The sequence below is a fragment of the Naegleria gruberi genome (assembly GCF_000004985.1).
Source record: "Naegleria gruberi genomic scaffold NAEGRscaffold_21, whole genome shotgun sequence".
NCBI classification, from domain to species: domain Eukaryota; phylum Heterolobosea; class Eutetramitea; order Acrasida; family Naegleriidae; genus Naegleria; species Naegleria gruberi.
In genome coordinates, this window is record NW_003163306.1 from 65,873 (window position 1) to 79,913 (window position 14,041).

Genomic DNA, 14,041 nt, shown 5'->3' on the forward strand with positions numbered 1-14,041 from the left:
TAAAGGTATTGATATCTCGAGAGTGGCAAAAGAAAAATAGATGAAGGAAAATGAATCAAAAGCTGCAGAAGGTGGGATTTGAACCCACGAAGCTTGCGCAGTAGAACTTGAGTCTACCCCCTTTGACCACTCGGGAACCCCTGCTTCACATCGTCTCAACAAAGTTGTTTTTCACATTGAAATAGTCCAATAAAAATGGCACGTGCCTTTTTTGTTGGGAATGAATAATTGAACTCTAACAATCTAAAATACTACCAACACAGTTCAGTAATATTGTTTAATATTAGAAATGGACGACAGAGTCCATAGTTTTGTCATGTTTCTCAGTTGGAATGACAAATTGAGTCTCTTCACTTTCAATTAATTGTTTCTCAATTAATTGTTGTTTGTACTCATCGGGAAGTTTGAAATTTTCATCAATAAATTGACATGAAAAACAAACTCCAACATGATTTGTCTCAAACTGAATCCTACCTTGCAAATCATCCAATTTTTCAAAGAAAGTATCATAATGACCCTTTCCTCTTCCCAATCTCCTATTTGAATAATCAAAGGCCAATCCAGGAACTATCACTAATAATTTACTATCCCCATTTAAAGAATCTAGTAAATTTTCTCTATTAGGTAAGCTTTCAATTGGAGGTTCCAATAACTTATATTTGGTATGAATTTTAAATGTTGAAAAATCCAATTCATCCTTCAGCGAAACCATTGTCATTATATCATTAATTACAATGGGAATGAATAGCTGTTTTCCTCTTTTGAGAGCATTGTGAATAATATCCATGGTATCAACTTCATTGCGACCTTGCATTGGAATATAACAACAGACATGAGTGCATTTAGTATAAAATTCACTATTTAATATTTGCTGTGCAATACTGTTGGATGATGATTGCTCTTGTTCACTTGTTGAAAGTGAAAGTTGGTGTTTAAAGTATCTTCTAAAGGTGTTTTTCATTTTTTTTTGATCAAAAACCAATTGACTAAACTTTTACAAGATCTTTTCTCTAGGCCTAATGTCATAGACCCGACTTTTTTGTAAAGAATATTTAACTATTACAAATAAACTTTTAACGGTGCAAATTCCTCATCTCCTTCCTCATCATCTCCTCATGAAAATCAATCCCATCATCTCCTCTCCATAATTATCACAAAAATTCGCCTGCATCATGCTGATTCGTTCACTCACAAATTTTAATAATAAAAAAATATTAAAAAAAATTTGCACAACAGTTGTTGCTGCTTTTTCATTTTGAATTTTTTGTATATTTTGTGTGTGATTAAGTGTCATATATAGCGCGTGGAGAGTTTATTGAATACATATAATAATATACTAGTATTGAGTGTGTTGCTCTCACGTTCGTCTTCGGATCATCATTAGCGCTAGTATCTTCCCCGAGACAAAATTTTCTTCCATCACCATCATCATTATTTATTTTCTAAATATTATATAATTCATATATATTGCATATAATATATTTATTTAATATTCACTTTTAAAATTGTAACGTATAGAGTAAAATAGCAACCAACATAACAAGTTTTTGAATACACAATGGGAAATAATCCTTCTAATGATGCTCATATAGGAACCCTTCCAAAGGCTAATCGTTCTTCTTCTTCTTCTTCTTCACATAGAAAATCATCCTCTACCATATCAAATAATAACAATGCCAATCAACCTTCTGCATTACATTTAAATTTAGTAATGAATGGTAATGTTGTTGGCGCTACCTATCCACCTCCAAATAATAGTATGAATAATAGTATTAACAGTTCACCTGTTGGTGCTTCTGTGTATCAACCTAACAAGACAGATAAAGAAGCATTAATAGATGAATCACTCGAGAGTCAAACAGAAGTTCCTAATGAAATAACAGTCATGAATTTTAGTATTAGACGAGATTCTGTATTTGATGGAATGGATCAGTGGAGAAATAGAAAAGATGCTGTTGCAAATATCATATTAGAAAGTAATGCTGATATTATTTGTATTCAAGATGCACTTCAACATCAAATACTCGATTTATTTACCATGTTAAATGAAAAACAAGAACGTTCTCAATATTTATGGTTTGGTCTAGGACAAAGTTTTAATCAAAATACAAACGAATACAGTGGAGAATATGTAACAATATTTTACAATACGGATAAAATTGAACTATTGGATCAAGGATGTTTCTGGTACAGCTACACTCCTTCAACGAAAGGAAGTAGAGGTTGGGATTCTGTAGCTCCAAGACTATGTACGTGGTGTAAATTTAGAAATGTTAAAGTCAAGAAGGGCAATAGTTTTCACGTTTTCAATACACATTGGGATATTGGTGTTGAAGCAAGAAGAAATAGTGCCTATTTAATTAGAGAATATATTGAAAATTTATGTTGTCAGAGAGAAGAGGATAATACCATTCATACAAGACCATGTATTGTTATGGGTAACTTGAATGCATTACCAGATTCTAATGCTATACATTTATTAGAAACTGGAATTGATTTGGGCGCCAAATCTATGGAAGAATCAGGATCTGATGAAGATACTGCGAGTGATGCTTCCAATTATGAATCAGATGAAGAGGATTTATTTACACTTGTTAATTCTGATCCAACACATCATCCAACATTTGTTGGTTTGGATGGAAATGGTCCTCCATCATCATCCTCCTCATCACCTCAATCCAAATCTCCATCTAAGAAGGAATCTGTTGTGGGTGACAGTGTTACAATTGAAATTGAGGCAGGTGTATTCCCAAAGAAAGTCCAAGGAAAGTGTACTGACTACATATTCGTCTCTCCCAATGTAAAAGTATTAGATTTCAAAGTTATCACTGATATTAAATGTCAGACAACACAAAGAAATGCCTCAGATCACCTTCCAATAATGGCTGCCTTATTAGTGTAAATATTTTTACTATCGTATAATATAATTAAGAGGTTTCGAATAGAGTCCCCAATTTTTGATATTCAGAAAGTTCTGAAATAAATTTTCCTTTTTACAATATGGCTTGACGTTTGACAACACTGATGAAATAATTAATTAAAAAAATGTTAGGAGGCATGAGTGACGCTCTCGTTGAAAAGGTGGCTGATAGAGCCATTGGATTGATGTGGAAGAGAGCAAGAAATAGAGTTGGAGAATGGACTAAATTTATTCCAAATGTTGAACCATATATGAGATTTATTTCTCTTGGAGTTAGTGTTTGTATGTTTCTAATACAAATTAAATTATCAACAAAGGATTGAAATTGTGATATTTGATGTTCATTGATAATTGTTATTATTTGGAAATTGGATTGAAAATTATTATACAATAATTACATTCGAATAATTTGAAATAGTGGCACTGATGGCTTCTGTCGGATTGTTTTTGATTTACTTTTTAAAATCTGGAGCTGATTTTTTGGATAACAATATTTTCAATTTATATGTTGGTAGGTTTTTGAATCAAAATTTAATGATCAAATTTGGAAAGCAATTTATTGTGCACTCTATGCATTCGTTCTACCAATATTGGAAGTTCCAATCCCATATTTTCAAAGGAAGGTTCCAATTCTCAATATTTATCACAAGAATTTTCTTGTTAGGGGAATTGTCGTTATTGTAATGAGTATTTTTGTGTGCTTTACTGTAATTTCAGCACTGCCTGGATTGGGAGGGTTATTAGTTGGTCTTGCTTATATTTGCTTATTATATCTAAGAGGAATAGAACCTGCTTGGTTGTCTGAAAAGGAAGACGAATCAGCTCAATATTCTCAAATTAATCAAGACGATGACGATGATTTTTAATAAATATTAAAGTGTATATTATCTATATTATGATATTTTGAATGATTCAAATTCAATTACAATAAAGGAATAATTAAAATCTTGACAATGACTTTATAAACTACTATACAACCTAGTGTCCTTAGATGAAAAATAAATATCAAAATTGAACTCTTTGTAATTTAGGGATATCGCTCTACAGAATCAATTCGTGTTGCTGTGGTTGGGATGAGAGAATTTTAAATCTATCACGTTCTCTTTCCAATTCGAAAATTCTTCGTTGTAATTGTTGCTTCTCAGTTATGGAAGCTTGTTGGATGGAAGACATGCCTGTCTCTGCTTGTAGCAATTGTTCATTCAAATCTTCAACTTGTCTCTGGACAGAATAAACCTTTGATCGATAGGCTTCCTTAATTTTCTTTGCTTTGGCAGCATACCTTTTAGCAATCTCTTTAGCAGCCAGCAGATCTTTCAATAATTTTTCCACCCTAACATTAGAATCTGTGTGTTTGTGTTTCAGCGTATCCATATCTAGTTTAATATCGGCAATGACCTTTAACAAGTGATTATTCTTATCGAGTTGATAGTCTCGTTCTTCTCTAAATGCCTGTGCTTCAGCTCTTACGCTTTCAGATTCTTTCCTCAGTCTGGCAATTTCATTAGTGAGTTCTTGAACATCGTGTTGACTTCTCTTTTCCTTTGAGAGTAAATCTTGTTTTAACTCATTCTTTTCAACTTCAAGTTGTAAATACTTTTCAGTTTCCTTTCTAAGTGCTTCATGAAGTCTCTCGTTTTCCTTAATGTGAATCTCGTAGGATTGTGTTACCAATTCTTGCTTGGCTTGTTGGAGATCTTCCACCCTCTTGTTCAATTCAGAAACCTTATTTGCCCAAATGTTTCTATCTCTCTCGTATTCTCTTTCTCTTTGAAGTTGATTGGCCTTGTAGGATGTTCGTTCTGAGGCAAACTGTTTTTCTGTTTCATCCAATTTGCTCTTTGTTGTGGTTAATTCCTTTTCGAGTTTTAAAATTTGATCGTGCATCTTGTCATTACTTCTGGTAATTTCTTCAAGTTCTGCTTGAAGTCTTTCACATTTCTTTTGGAGTCTTTCGTGCTGTGTCTCTGCTGTTCTAACTTTGGAGACCAACTCGGCATGTTTCTGATTATTCATGAGGTTGGATTGTTCTCTGGATGAAACAGCTTGCGCTTTTTCTTCTCTTACTTCATGTAGTTCGGAAAGTAGTTTTTTGATGCTTATTGACATTTCTTCCTTTTCTTCTTCAAGGCGTTTTACTTGGAGAATCTCCTTAGATGTTTTCATCTGAATGTTCTGATCGTTTAATTGCATGATGAGCTCTTGAACACGATCTTCATAGTCACCCTTCATTTCATCAAATCTCTTCTCTGCCATTTTGAGTTTTTGTGTTAATTCATTCTTGGTTAGTTCGTATTCTCTTCTCAGATCCGAATACATTTCACGAAATTTATCATTCTCATCGATTTCCCTCTCCAGACGATGTCTCAACTCCAATTCTTCCATTAATTTCATTTTCATTTGTTGAAGCTCTTGAGTATCCCGATCAAATTGATTTCGTAAGGACTCGAATTCCTTAGTTTTCTTTTCCAATTGATTTTTCCATCTCAAGTGTTGTTCATTGTTTTGATTGTACAAATCCAGATATTCTCTTTTTAACTATTATTATTGTTGTGATGATGATAATTTTAATAATTATAATAATAATAAATTAATAATTTGCCAAAGTCATGATGATGTAAACAACTTCCGTGATGCTGCCTAATACAACTTACATTATCAAAATTTCTTTGGTAGGTATCATTCTCTGTTCTTAATCGCTGAAGTGAGAGTTGAACATTCCTATCGTCGCCCTCACGTACCGACGTTGAGGTTGTAGAGTGCATTTTTTTAAACTTAACGGCTTAATATTTTTTAATGGGTTACAATTTCGGCGGGAAGTTTTTTAAAATTCAAAGAAAGAGAGATTTTAATGTGAATCGTAAATCAAAATGTTTAATAATGTACTGGATATTCTATTCGTTAATTATCATTGCACCTCAATAGCATGATTCTTAGTTTTGAGATAGTATCCAACACCCAATTCATTCTTCACCTTTTTAAGAAGCTCAAAACTTGATAAGCAGCATAACATCTTAACAATTCATTTGATTAGAACATCTCAGCAAGAAAGTTTGCGGAAAATGGCAACTCTGAAGTTTATCCTGAACCAAGGAGATACAAAATGTCAAACACATTCATGAAAGATGCTTGACTTCAAGCTTAATGAAACCAATCAAATCTGCACTAATATTTAATATTTTGCACTCAATAAAACGTTGTTTAATTCTGTGGTTTTACTTTGCAAAATAATCTCATCACAAAATGAAAAAAAAATAATTAAAATTTATTTTTAATGCAATAAAAAATGCTGAAATCATCAACCTTCCTCAGACCAATCGGTCTCGTTCACAGCCACTTTGTAGCCAAAAACATGGTGGTCAAGACTGAAAGAATGTCTCTCAGTTCTGTCATTCAACAAATGAATCAAAGACGTAATTTCTCACAAAATAACACCAACAGAGGATCATCCGGTCATCACGAACAAGAACATAAACAACACACTAAAAAAACCGAATTTGAAGAATTAGATGATGTGTTACCAGAACCACCAAAGAGAGAAGTCCTCTTGGCAAAGATTGCCGGTGCATCAGCAATGTTCTGGATTTTGTACAAAATGAGACAAGATGGTTTGATCGTATTTGGTTTGGAAAAGCCGCACTGGGAACATGCTATGGAAGATGATGAATCTGACAGAGATGATGAATACTTTGAAAATGCTCTTCAAGAAGATGAAGAATCTCTCGACCTCAAGATTGAATATCACTTGAGCAAGCCAGAATCCAACTTTGATAAGAAATTCGACATTTTAAAGTTGAAGTAAATCAATTTATTGGAACATTATCACTACATCATCATTTCCCGAGTTTAATAATTATTTAATAGGTCTCTCCTCTCACAAACAATTGCTATTTGTATTTAAAAGGGATTTTTATCCATAGCACTCACATAAAACAAAATTCTTAATGTTAGCTTTTTAAAATTAGAACAACCATGATTAATTACATATATTAATTATATTATTATTGGTAAAACATTGATGAATATTGTATTCAATATTATATTAATAATTGAGAAGAAGGAGATGCAAGAACAATAATGCGTCCGTTCTTTTATCGAATCAAGATAAAGTGCTGCTGTCATCTTCAGTCTCTCATATCAAAAAATTAGAACAACATAACAACATGATGATGAAAAACAAAGCAGCCCTGATAGAACTTGCACAAAGTTGGGCCATCTGCAATGGATTTATCTTGAAGAGCCAACGTGGACAATCCTTCCAATCCGATCCAATACCATTCACTCTCACTCCAACAGGAATCAATAGAAAAGCCTACGAAAAGGTTGTTTCCATTGCTCCATTGTTGAATACACTCGTTGATCGTATGAGTAGAGATTCTACCTTTATCAATCAATCCCTGGAAAGTGTTGCCAAGTATGATGATTTTGTGAAACGTTTATTGGACATTTATAATGAAACCTACGAGAGGAATAAGAATGACTATCAATTAGCTGTTCATCGTTCCGATTATATGATCCATGTGGATGGAAAGAGTGGACAGGAAATTCCTCAACAAGTTGAATTGAATACAGTTTCATCTGCTTTTGGTGCTTTGGGAGCAACAACACACAAATTGCACTCCTATTTGCAACAATATAGATCATGGCTTGTTCCCGAATATCCAGAACAAGAATTGGAACCAAATAATTCATTGGAAAACATTGTCAATGTGATGAGACAGAGTCATGAAACTTTTGTTCAGGAAAATCCAAGCAATTTTGGTAGCATGCCTTACTTTATGCTTTTTGTTGTTCAGGATGGAGAACGTAATGTCGGTGATCAAAAACCATATGAGCATTTACTCTTACAAAAGTATGGAATTTTCGTTTTGAGAAGAAGTATGAAGGAATTGATTGGAAATGTTGAACTTGTAAAGGATGAAAAGTCAAATAGACAACACTTGGTGATTGAAAAGCAATATCCTGTCAGTGTTGTTTACTTTAGATCAGGTTACACACCAGATGATTTCCCTACTGAAAATGAATGGGAAGTAAGAAGTGTTTTGGAGACTTGTACGGCAATTAAATGTCCAACTATTGGTGTTCAATTGGTTGGTACAAAGAAGATTCAACAAATCATGTTTGAAGATGCTGTTTTACAAAAGTATTTGACCAAGGAAGAGGCTCAATCAGTTAAGGAAGCATTCACTGGAATTTATTCATTGGAAGAATCAGAATCCTTGCAATACATGAGGGAAGCTTTTGAAAATCCAGACGATTATGTTTTAAAACCTCAAAGAGAAGGAGGAGGCAATTTGGTTTATGGAGAAAAATTAAAGGAATATTTGGACATTATTTTACACGACAAGTCACACACTGAATATGCCTCAATCAAGTATACTTACATTTTAATGAAAAAGATCAAACCACAATTACACAATAAGGACATTATTAGACAAGGACAAGTTGCAGGTGGTGAATGTATTAGTGAGCTTGGTATTTATGGTATCTATCTTGGAAATGGTTCACAAGAATTGACTAATGGAAGTGCTGGATATTTATTGAGAACCAAGTTGGCTAAATTCCAAGATGGAGGTGTTGCAAGTGGTGTTGCTTCTATGGATTCTATTTATCTTCGTGATTAAAATAAATAATTTTTTGTTAGATGAAGTGGTATAGACATTTCAAGTTAGGGTTATTTTCATTATGAATGTGAAGCGTCGATGGTTTAGTGGTAGAATACGGCGTTGCCATCGCCGTGACCCGGGTTCAATTCCCGGTCGACGCAGACATTTCTTTTTCTCTCAACCATTTTAGTTCCATTGTTTTTCAACTTTTTATCGCTTAAACAAGACATTAATTAGTACACGTGGTTCAAAAATTTCTATTCCATTCACTATATTTATCGAGAAAGAGTCCTCGGCTTTGGCCCTATTTTTTCTCAATTAAAAATGCATCGACGATTCCAAAAAGTACACGTGATTCAAAACAGCATACAAGATTCGTCAGGCTTTGTTGATTGTTCTTATCATAGGAAGGATTTAATGATACAAATATACGAGTGTAAACCATCTGAATATTTAACGATATACTTGGCAACATTACCAAGTCACACACAACAAAATCTCAAGAAAATGGTGAGTGGCAATAGAAAAACCTTTGGGTATGAGTCAAAAAATTTTGAAAAGAGAAAAAAATCGGTATCGATTTCATTCCCGTCGATGGTTTTTTATATTTAGACCTTAAAAAATATGCCTCCTAGAAACAATAATGATAAACCACACCGTCTTTATACGTTTAAAGACTGTACAGATCAAACAATAGAAAAGGCACTAAAATCTTATAGGCTTGCTGATTTGAAAAGGGCAAGACAACAACTTGCCCACAATTTACCAATGAACGTGCAAGCATTGCAACAACAACAACAAGCAGAACGGTCCAATATTTGCATCACGAATACCAATAATATTCGTAATGACGATGGAGTACAACATCGAAGAATTGAAGATATCACCCCTCTCTTCGACACTCAACCAAGCAATCCTATTTCATCGGTTGTTGATTTTGGTGATCAACTAATTGGTAATCCAATACCTGGTGAGTATTATTTTTATATATCTTTTGATTGCTAACAAATGATGATCAATTCCATTATTAAATTACCACAGAGCAAGTAAATATTGATTTACTTAGTGATGATAGCACAACAGAAGGTGATGATGATTATTACACATTATTGTTAGATGAAGAAGAATTGTTGTCGTCTCCACAAGATGATGATGATTATATTTACTATTATAATGATCAACAACAAGATGATGATAATGATGAAGGTAAGTAATTAAATACTATATTAATATACAAATATATAATAATATAATTATGTAATTTTCACAAACCAATTTCATATAATACAGATTTGAAGAACAATCTCGCAACCATTGATAATGCCAAACAATTTTCCAAGAGTAAGCTTCAGGAATTAATATTCCCTCAATTAGAACTCATCTTGAGAGTGTTGGAAATCGACCCATCCGATATCGGAATGATGGGACTGCTTGGATTTCATGGAAGAAATGTGTTCTTGCCATCGAGTTGGGATTTCTTCTGTCTGAGTGATCAAACGAAGGCAAAGTTGCAAATAGTAAACGAACACATTCGTGTTTAAAGTATTTTTTTTTGAATATGTTGAATTTGTTGTGAATATTAATGAAATGACCCATCTGAAACACACTGAAAAACGATTAGGTTCAATGACAAAATTAGACAATTTCAATCACAAGGACAAAGCAAAATCATTCTCCCATGCCGGGAATTGAACCCGGACCTCCTGGGTGAAAGCCAGGTATCCTAGCCATTGGACTACACGGGAATCTTGTTCATAATAATAGTATTACAAATTTGATAATTCATAATCATAGAAACTTTATTGTTTTTTTCAATGCTCCATCAAGTCAATAATCCTGTGTTTCAATGACTCCAAATCTCTCTCCACCTCAATCGAATCACAAAATTCCTTCTCATTCTTTGTTTCCAAGTAGCATTTAACCATCCGCATCTGTTCCGAGTAATATTCAACTCGTTTTTCAATTTTTTCCTTATCATCATCACGTTGATTATAAACATCAGTGCCATTATTTAAATAATTATTATTAATATTATTAAATTGATGATCATTGATCGGATTATTGGAAGAATTGCCCTCCATTACTTGTTGTTGTTTCACTTCCTTCAATAACAGAATTTCAATCCAACTCTCAATAAACAGAATTTTCTTCTCCAATAAAACTCCCTTTTACGATGGTTCATGGTATTGTATTGCAATTTCTTCTTTTTTATTTAGAGAGAAGAAAGCATCAAATCTAATTCCATAAGACATTTTTTTTTTGTAAACTTTATTGAAAGATTTACTTTCACTATTATTGTAATAGGGCTCCCAATAGACCAACTGTAACCAATTTGCTTAATCTAGCAGCTGCGAGTTTATACTTGAGTTCGAATGGTTTTCTTGAAAGAGCTGCTTTGAAACTCTGGTAACTTTCGACATATTCTCCCAATTTCTCTTCACACAAACCTAAAGTATACAATAATTCGGCATTTGTGGGATCTTTCATGAGGAGAAGGGAGGTAACAAGCTTTCCCTCAGTCCATTCCTCATTTTGGATTAAGAGTTCAACTAATAGTGCAGAATTGGATTGATCACTTTTCAAGTTGAAGGCAATTCGAGCATGATGGAGAGCCTTCACATACCTATCAGTAAGTTTATAGGCCATTGCTAAGTAATATTGACATAGTTCAGAATTAGAGTCAATATTATTGGCTCTTTCCAAATATGGAATGGCAGCTGTTGGATTCTTATGTTTGAGATAGATTATTCCCAACAATTCACAAGCTTCATGACAGAAGGCATTACACTCTCGCAAAATCTTTTCACACACTTCTTTGGAAGTTTTAGCATTTCCAATCTTTTCCTCACATCTAGCTTTCATAATCAGTGCCTTTTCACAGAGTGGATATTTACGAAGGGCCTTGTCTAAATGTTGAACGGCTTCTTGGAAATCATTGACTATCATGTTGATTCCAGCAGCTGCAAGATCAGCCTCAAATTTCTCATCCAAAATTTCCAATTTGGCAAATTTGTGATTTTTGTGAGATGAAGTGTTCTTTTTTTGGTAACAAGAATTGCAGAGATCATAATTTGGACAATCGAGGCACTTCCAACGAATTCCTGTAAAATCACTTTGTTTACATCCATCACAAATGATATTTTCATGTTTGATTCTTGAAGAAGTATTCGAATTGGAAAGTAAAGGTGGTGATTGGGTCAATCTTGGTTCTTGTGGTGGGTTGTTTTGTTGAGGTTTTTGGGTAGTGGATTGTGGAGGATTCTTAATTCTCAAATAAGTTTCGAATGTAGTTGGTTGAACCATCTTTCGAATATCTGATTCACTCAAAGATTGGGAACAAGTCATACACCTGATTACAGTGCTTGAATTCATCTTGGAGATGGAATCTTCCATGTAAAATTCTAAACAATCCCTACAGACTGAATTGTTACAGGAGCAATTACTGAAACCTTTCGAATAACAAGTCGAATCTTTGCACTTGTTGCATTTTGAACATTTTGTAGTATTGTCACAAATCTTTAAAACTTCTTCTGGAGTAATTCTATCTTTTGGTTCATACAAAACCATCTTTGTGATCAATTCAATCAATCGTTTCGAATACACTCCAGTTCGATTCCTAATCTTTTCCTGAATTCTTTCGAATAGTTTCGTTTCTTCTCTATTCGTTTCTGCAATAGTTCCAATATCAGTACTCATATTTAACGACAATATTCTAAATAGAGTAGTACCAAATGCAAACATATCACTCGCATACGAATAGTCCTTTGATCCTTGTGTCAATAATTCTGGAGCAATATATCCCAAAGTTCCTGAACAGTTGGTTTTTGTGTGTGTTCTCATATTTTCTAATTCTTTAGCCAAGCCAAAATCGCTCAACACATAAATTTTTCCTTCTGTTCCATCTTTTTGGAGGAAATTCTCTGGCTTAATGTCTCGATGGACTACCTTATTTTGTTTAAGGTATTCTAAGGCGAGTGCACCTTGTTTGATGAATCTCCAGACTTCAGTTTCGGGGAGCTGTGTTCCTTGGTTCATGAGTTTGAGTAAATCACCCAGGGGAAAGTATTCCATAACCATATATAGATATGTTGGATCATTGTTGATACGGGCATATTCAATTTTGACTATATTGGGATGAGAAAGGGAATTAGCCCTCATGGCTTCTTGTAATGCTTGATTGAGTGTTGATTCATCACTTGATTTGCTAGAATTGAGAATAACCTTTACAACTTTAGTTTTTCCATTATCAGAAACTTTGAATACGAACGAAAATCCTCCTTCTCCCAAACAAGCTACATTTTGAAACTTTTGCTGTAAACTCCTCTCAACAATACTACAAAACTCTTCTTCACTAACTTTCAACTGAGCTTTCTTTGCTTCTGGATGGACTAAACCATCAGAAACACCATTTTTGGAAAAACTTGGCCTAAACTGAGCTCCAACATTAATAGAACTTCTGGCTCCTGTGACAATGGCTCTCATCCTTCTCTTACCAGATTCAACCGTATTTAAATACTTGAACATTAAGCCAACACTATCATCATCTGAAATCTTATACCAAGCTCCATCTTCCAAATATTTCAAATCAAAATTGTCGCATTTGATCTTTGATTTGATTCGTTTGGTGAGATCAGAGAAGGTATCCAATTCTTTGAGAAATATTTTGTGGATATTTTCCTCTTTGGTGGATGATTGGGAAGAGAGAGTTTCCTCTAAAATAATGTTTAGTTCTGTGCCTTGAGTGGATGAAGTGCTACTTGGCAATGAAGTGCTGGATGTTGAGTTTTGACTGATAGAGATGGAAGAAATACTGCTTCTAGAAGATGATTTCTCAATGGCATGAATAATTCTATTGGACTTGTCCAGAGTTTCGTAAAATTCCATCATTGATTCGAATGATACCTTGTTGAGGGTAAGTTTATCCTCCAATTCGAAATAGCTAATTTCAAACTCAGCATTTGGTAATTCTGCATACTTTCTAACCAATTTCATCAAATCTTCATAACCTTCACCTGATTTCAAACTTGATGAAAATTTCAACAAATTTTCATTTGATTTCAATTGAATTTCAAGTTTGAATTCAAACTTTTTAGGTTGTAAATCCATTTGAAAGGAGGCACTTGTAGTGAATGATCCAATTCTTGAAAATGAATTCATTGATTGTGTAGGAGAAATCAGTTTCGGCACTTCTTTCGGATAGGATGAAGAATCGAAAGTGGAAGATTTTGCAATCGTTGTTGTAATGTACAAATAGTTTTTGGTGGTGCTATTGGAGAATCTGGTTACCAGTGAAGGGAGATCATTGTTGGTAAGAAGTTTTCGTTCTAAATCGTCGTGGAATTTAATTTCGACTAGACTTTCGTTTGCAATTTCGAATACTGCTCTTGCTTTTTGTTGGATTTGAGAAATACTTTGGAAAAAGGAGTTGTCGACCTGAAGTTCTACTTCCCTCTTTTCGAGTTTGAGAATTACAGGTATTGTCATGTTGTTTTTTTTGAATTGAGAAGAATTTGAA

At 33.7% G+C, this 14,041-nt stretch overlaps 8 protein-coding genes and 3 non-coding genes across 11 annotated transcripts; 6 read left to right on the top strand and 5 right to left on the bottom strand.

Moving 5' to 3' along the window:
• Positions 1-63: 63 nt before the first annotated feature.
• NAEGRDRAFT_t290 lies at positions 64-144 on the bottom strand. Its single transcript has one exon. It is a non-coding gene; the product is annotated as a tRNA-Leu (tRNA).
• A 139-nt stretch (positions 145-283) lies between these two features.
• NAEGRDRAFT_66974 (uncharacterized protein) lies at positions 284-961 on the bottom strand (the record flags this gene model as incomplete). Its single annotated transcript, XM_002677727.1, has 1 exon — positions 284-961. The coding sequence occupies one exon, from the start codon at positions 959-961 to the stop codon at positions 284-286; it is 678 nt and encodes a 225-aa protein (XP_002677773.1).
• Positions 962-1,558: 597 nt separating this feature from the next.
• NAEGRDRAFT_66975 (uncharacterized protein) lies at positions 1,559-2,902 on the top strand (the record flags this gene model as incomplete). Its single annotated transcript, XM_002677622.1, has 1 exon — positions 1,559-2,902. The coding sequence occupies one exon, from the start codon at positions 1,559-1,561 to the stop codon at positions 2,900-2,902; it is 1,344 nt and encodes a 447-aa protein (XP_002677668.1).
• Positions 2,903-3,045: 143 nt separating this feature from the next.
• NAEGRDRAFT_66976 (uncharacterized protein) lies at positions 3,046-3,786 on the top strand (the record flags this gene model as incomplete). The annotated part of the gene is made up of 3 exons (XM_002677623.1): positions 3,046-3,202; positions 3,339-3,431; positions 3,473-3,786. The coding sequence occupies 3 exons, from the start codon at positions 3,046-3,048 to the stop codon at positions 3,784-3,786; spliced, it is 564 nt and encodes a 187-aa protein (XP_002677669.1).
• A 175-nt stretch (positions 3,787-3,961) lies between these two features.
• Positions 3,962-5,685, bottom strand: NAEGRDRAFT_48696 (uncharacterized protein; the record flags this gene model as incomplete). The annotated part of the gene is made up of 2 exons (XM_002677728.1): positions 3,962-5,458; positions 5,575-5,685. 2 exons carry the CDS (start codon positions 5,683-5,685, stop codon positions 3,962-3,964), a joined length of 1,608 nt encoding a protein of 535 aa, XP_002677774.1.
• Positions 5,686-6,213: 528 nt separating this feature from the next.
• Positions 6,214-6,869, top strand: NAEGRDRAFT_79547 (coiled coil domain-containing protein). Its single transcript, XM_002677624.1, has one exon. The coding sequence runs from the start codon at positions 6,273-6,275 to the stop codon at positions 6,720-6,722; it is 450 nt and encodes a 149-aa protein (XP_002677670.1). The 5' UTR covers positions 6,214-6,272; the 3' UTR covers positions 6,723-6,869.
• Positions 6,870-7,075: 206 nt separating this feature from the next.
• Positions 7,076-8,559, top strand: NAEGRDRAFT_77369 (eukaryotic glutathione synthetase). The gene has a single exon (XM_002677625.1). The coding sequence runs from the start codon at positions 7,084-7,086 to the stop codon at positions 8,542-8,544; it is 1,461 nt and encodes a 486-aa protein (XP_002677671.1). The 5' UTR covers positions 7,076-7,083; the 3' UTR covers positions 8,545-8,559.
• A 57-nt stretch (positions 8,560-8,616) lies between these two features.
• On the top strand, positions 8,617-8,687 carry NAEGRDRAFT_t283. Its single transcript has one exon. It is a non-coding gene; the product is annotated as a tRNA-Gly (tRNA).
• A 463-nt stretch (positions 8,688-9,150) lies between these two features.
• NAEGRDRAFT_66980 (uncharacterized protein) lies at positions 9,151-10,067 on the top strand (the record flags this gene model as incomplete). Its single annotated transcript, XM_002677626.1, has 3 exons — positions 9,151-9,496; positions 9,568-9,732; positions 9,817-10,067. The coding sequence occupies 3 exons, from the start codon at positions 9,151-9,153 to the stop codon at positions 10,065-10,067; spliced, it is 762 nt and encodes a 253-aa protein (XP_002677672.1).
• Positions 10,068-10,199: 132 nt separating this feature from the next.
• Positions 10,200-10,271, bottom strand: NAEGRDRAFT_t289. Its single transcript has one exon. It is a non-coding gene; the product is annotated as a tRNA-Glu (tRNA).
• A 547-nt stretch (positions 10,272-10,818) lies between these two features.
• On the bottom strand, positions 10,819-14,010 carry NAEGRDRAFT_79549 (CAMK family protein kinase; the record flags this gene model as incomplete). Its single annotated transcript, XM_002677729.1, has 1 exon — positions 10,819-14,010. The coding sequence occupies one exon, from the start codon at positions 14,008-14,010 to the stop codon at positions 10,819-10,821; it is 3,192 nt and encodes a 1,063-aa protein (XP_002677775.1).
• Positions 14,011-14,041: the final 31 nt, after the last annotated feature.

Excerpts from the sequence above, each read along its gene's own strand:
- NAEGRDRAFT_79547 (XM_002677624.1), top strand. The coding sequence starts at position 6,273 with ATGGTGGTCAAGACTGAAAGAATGTCTCTCAGTTCTGTCATTCAACAA.
- NAEGRDRAFT_77369 (XM_002677625.1), top strand. The coding sequence starts at position 7,084 with ATGATGATGAAAAACAAAGCAGCCCTGATAGAACTTGCACAAAGTTGG.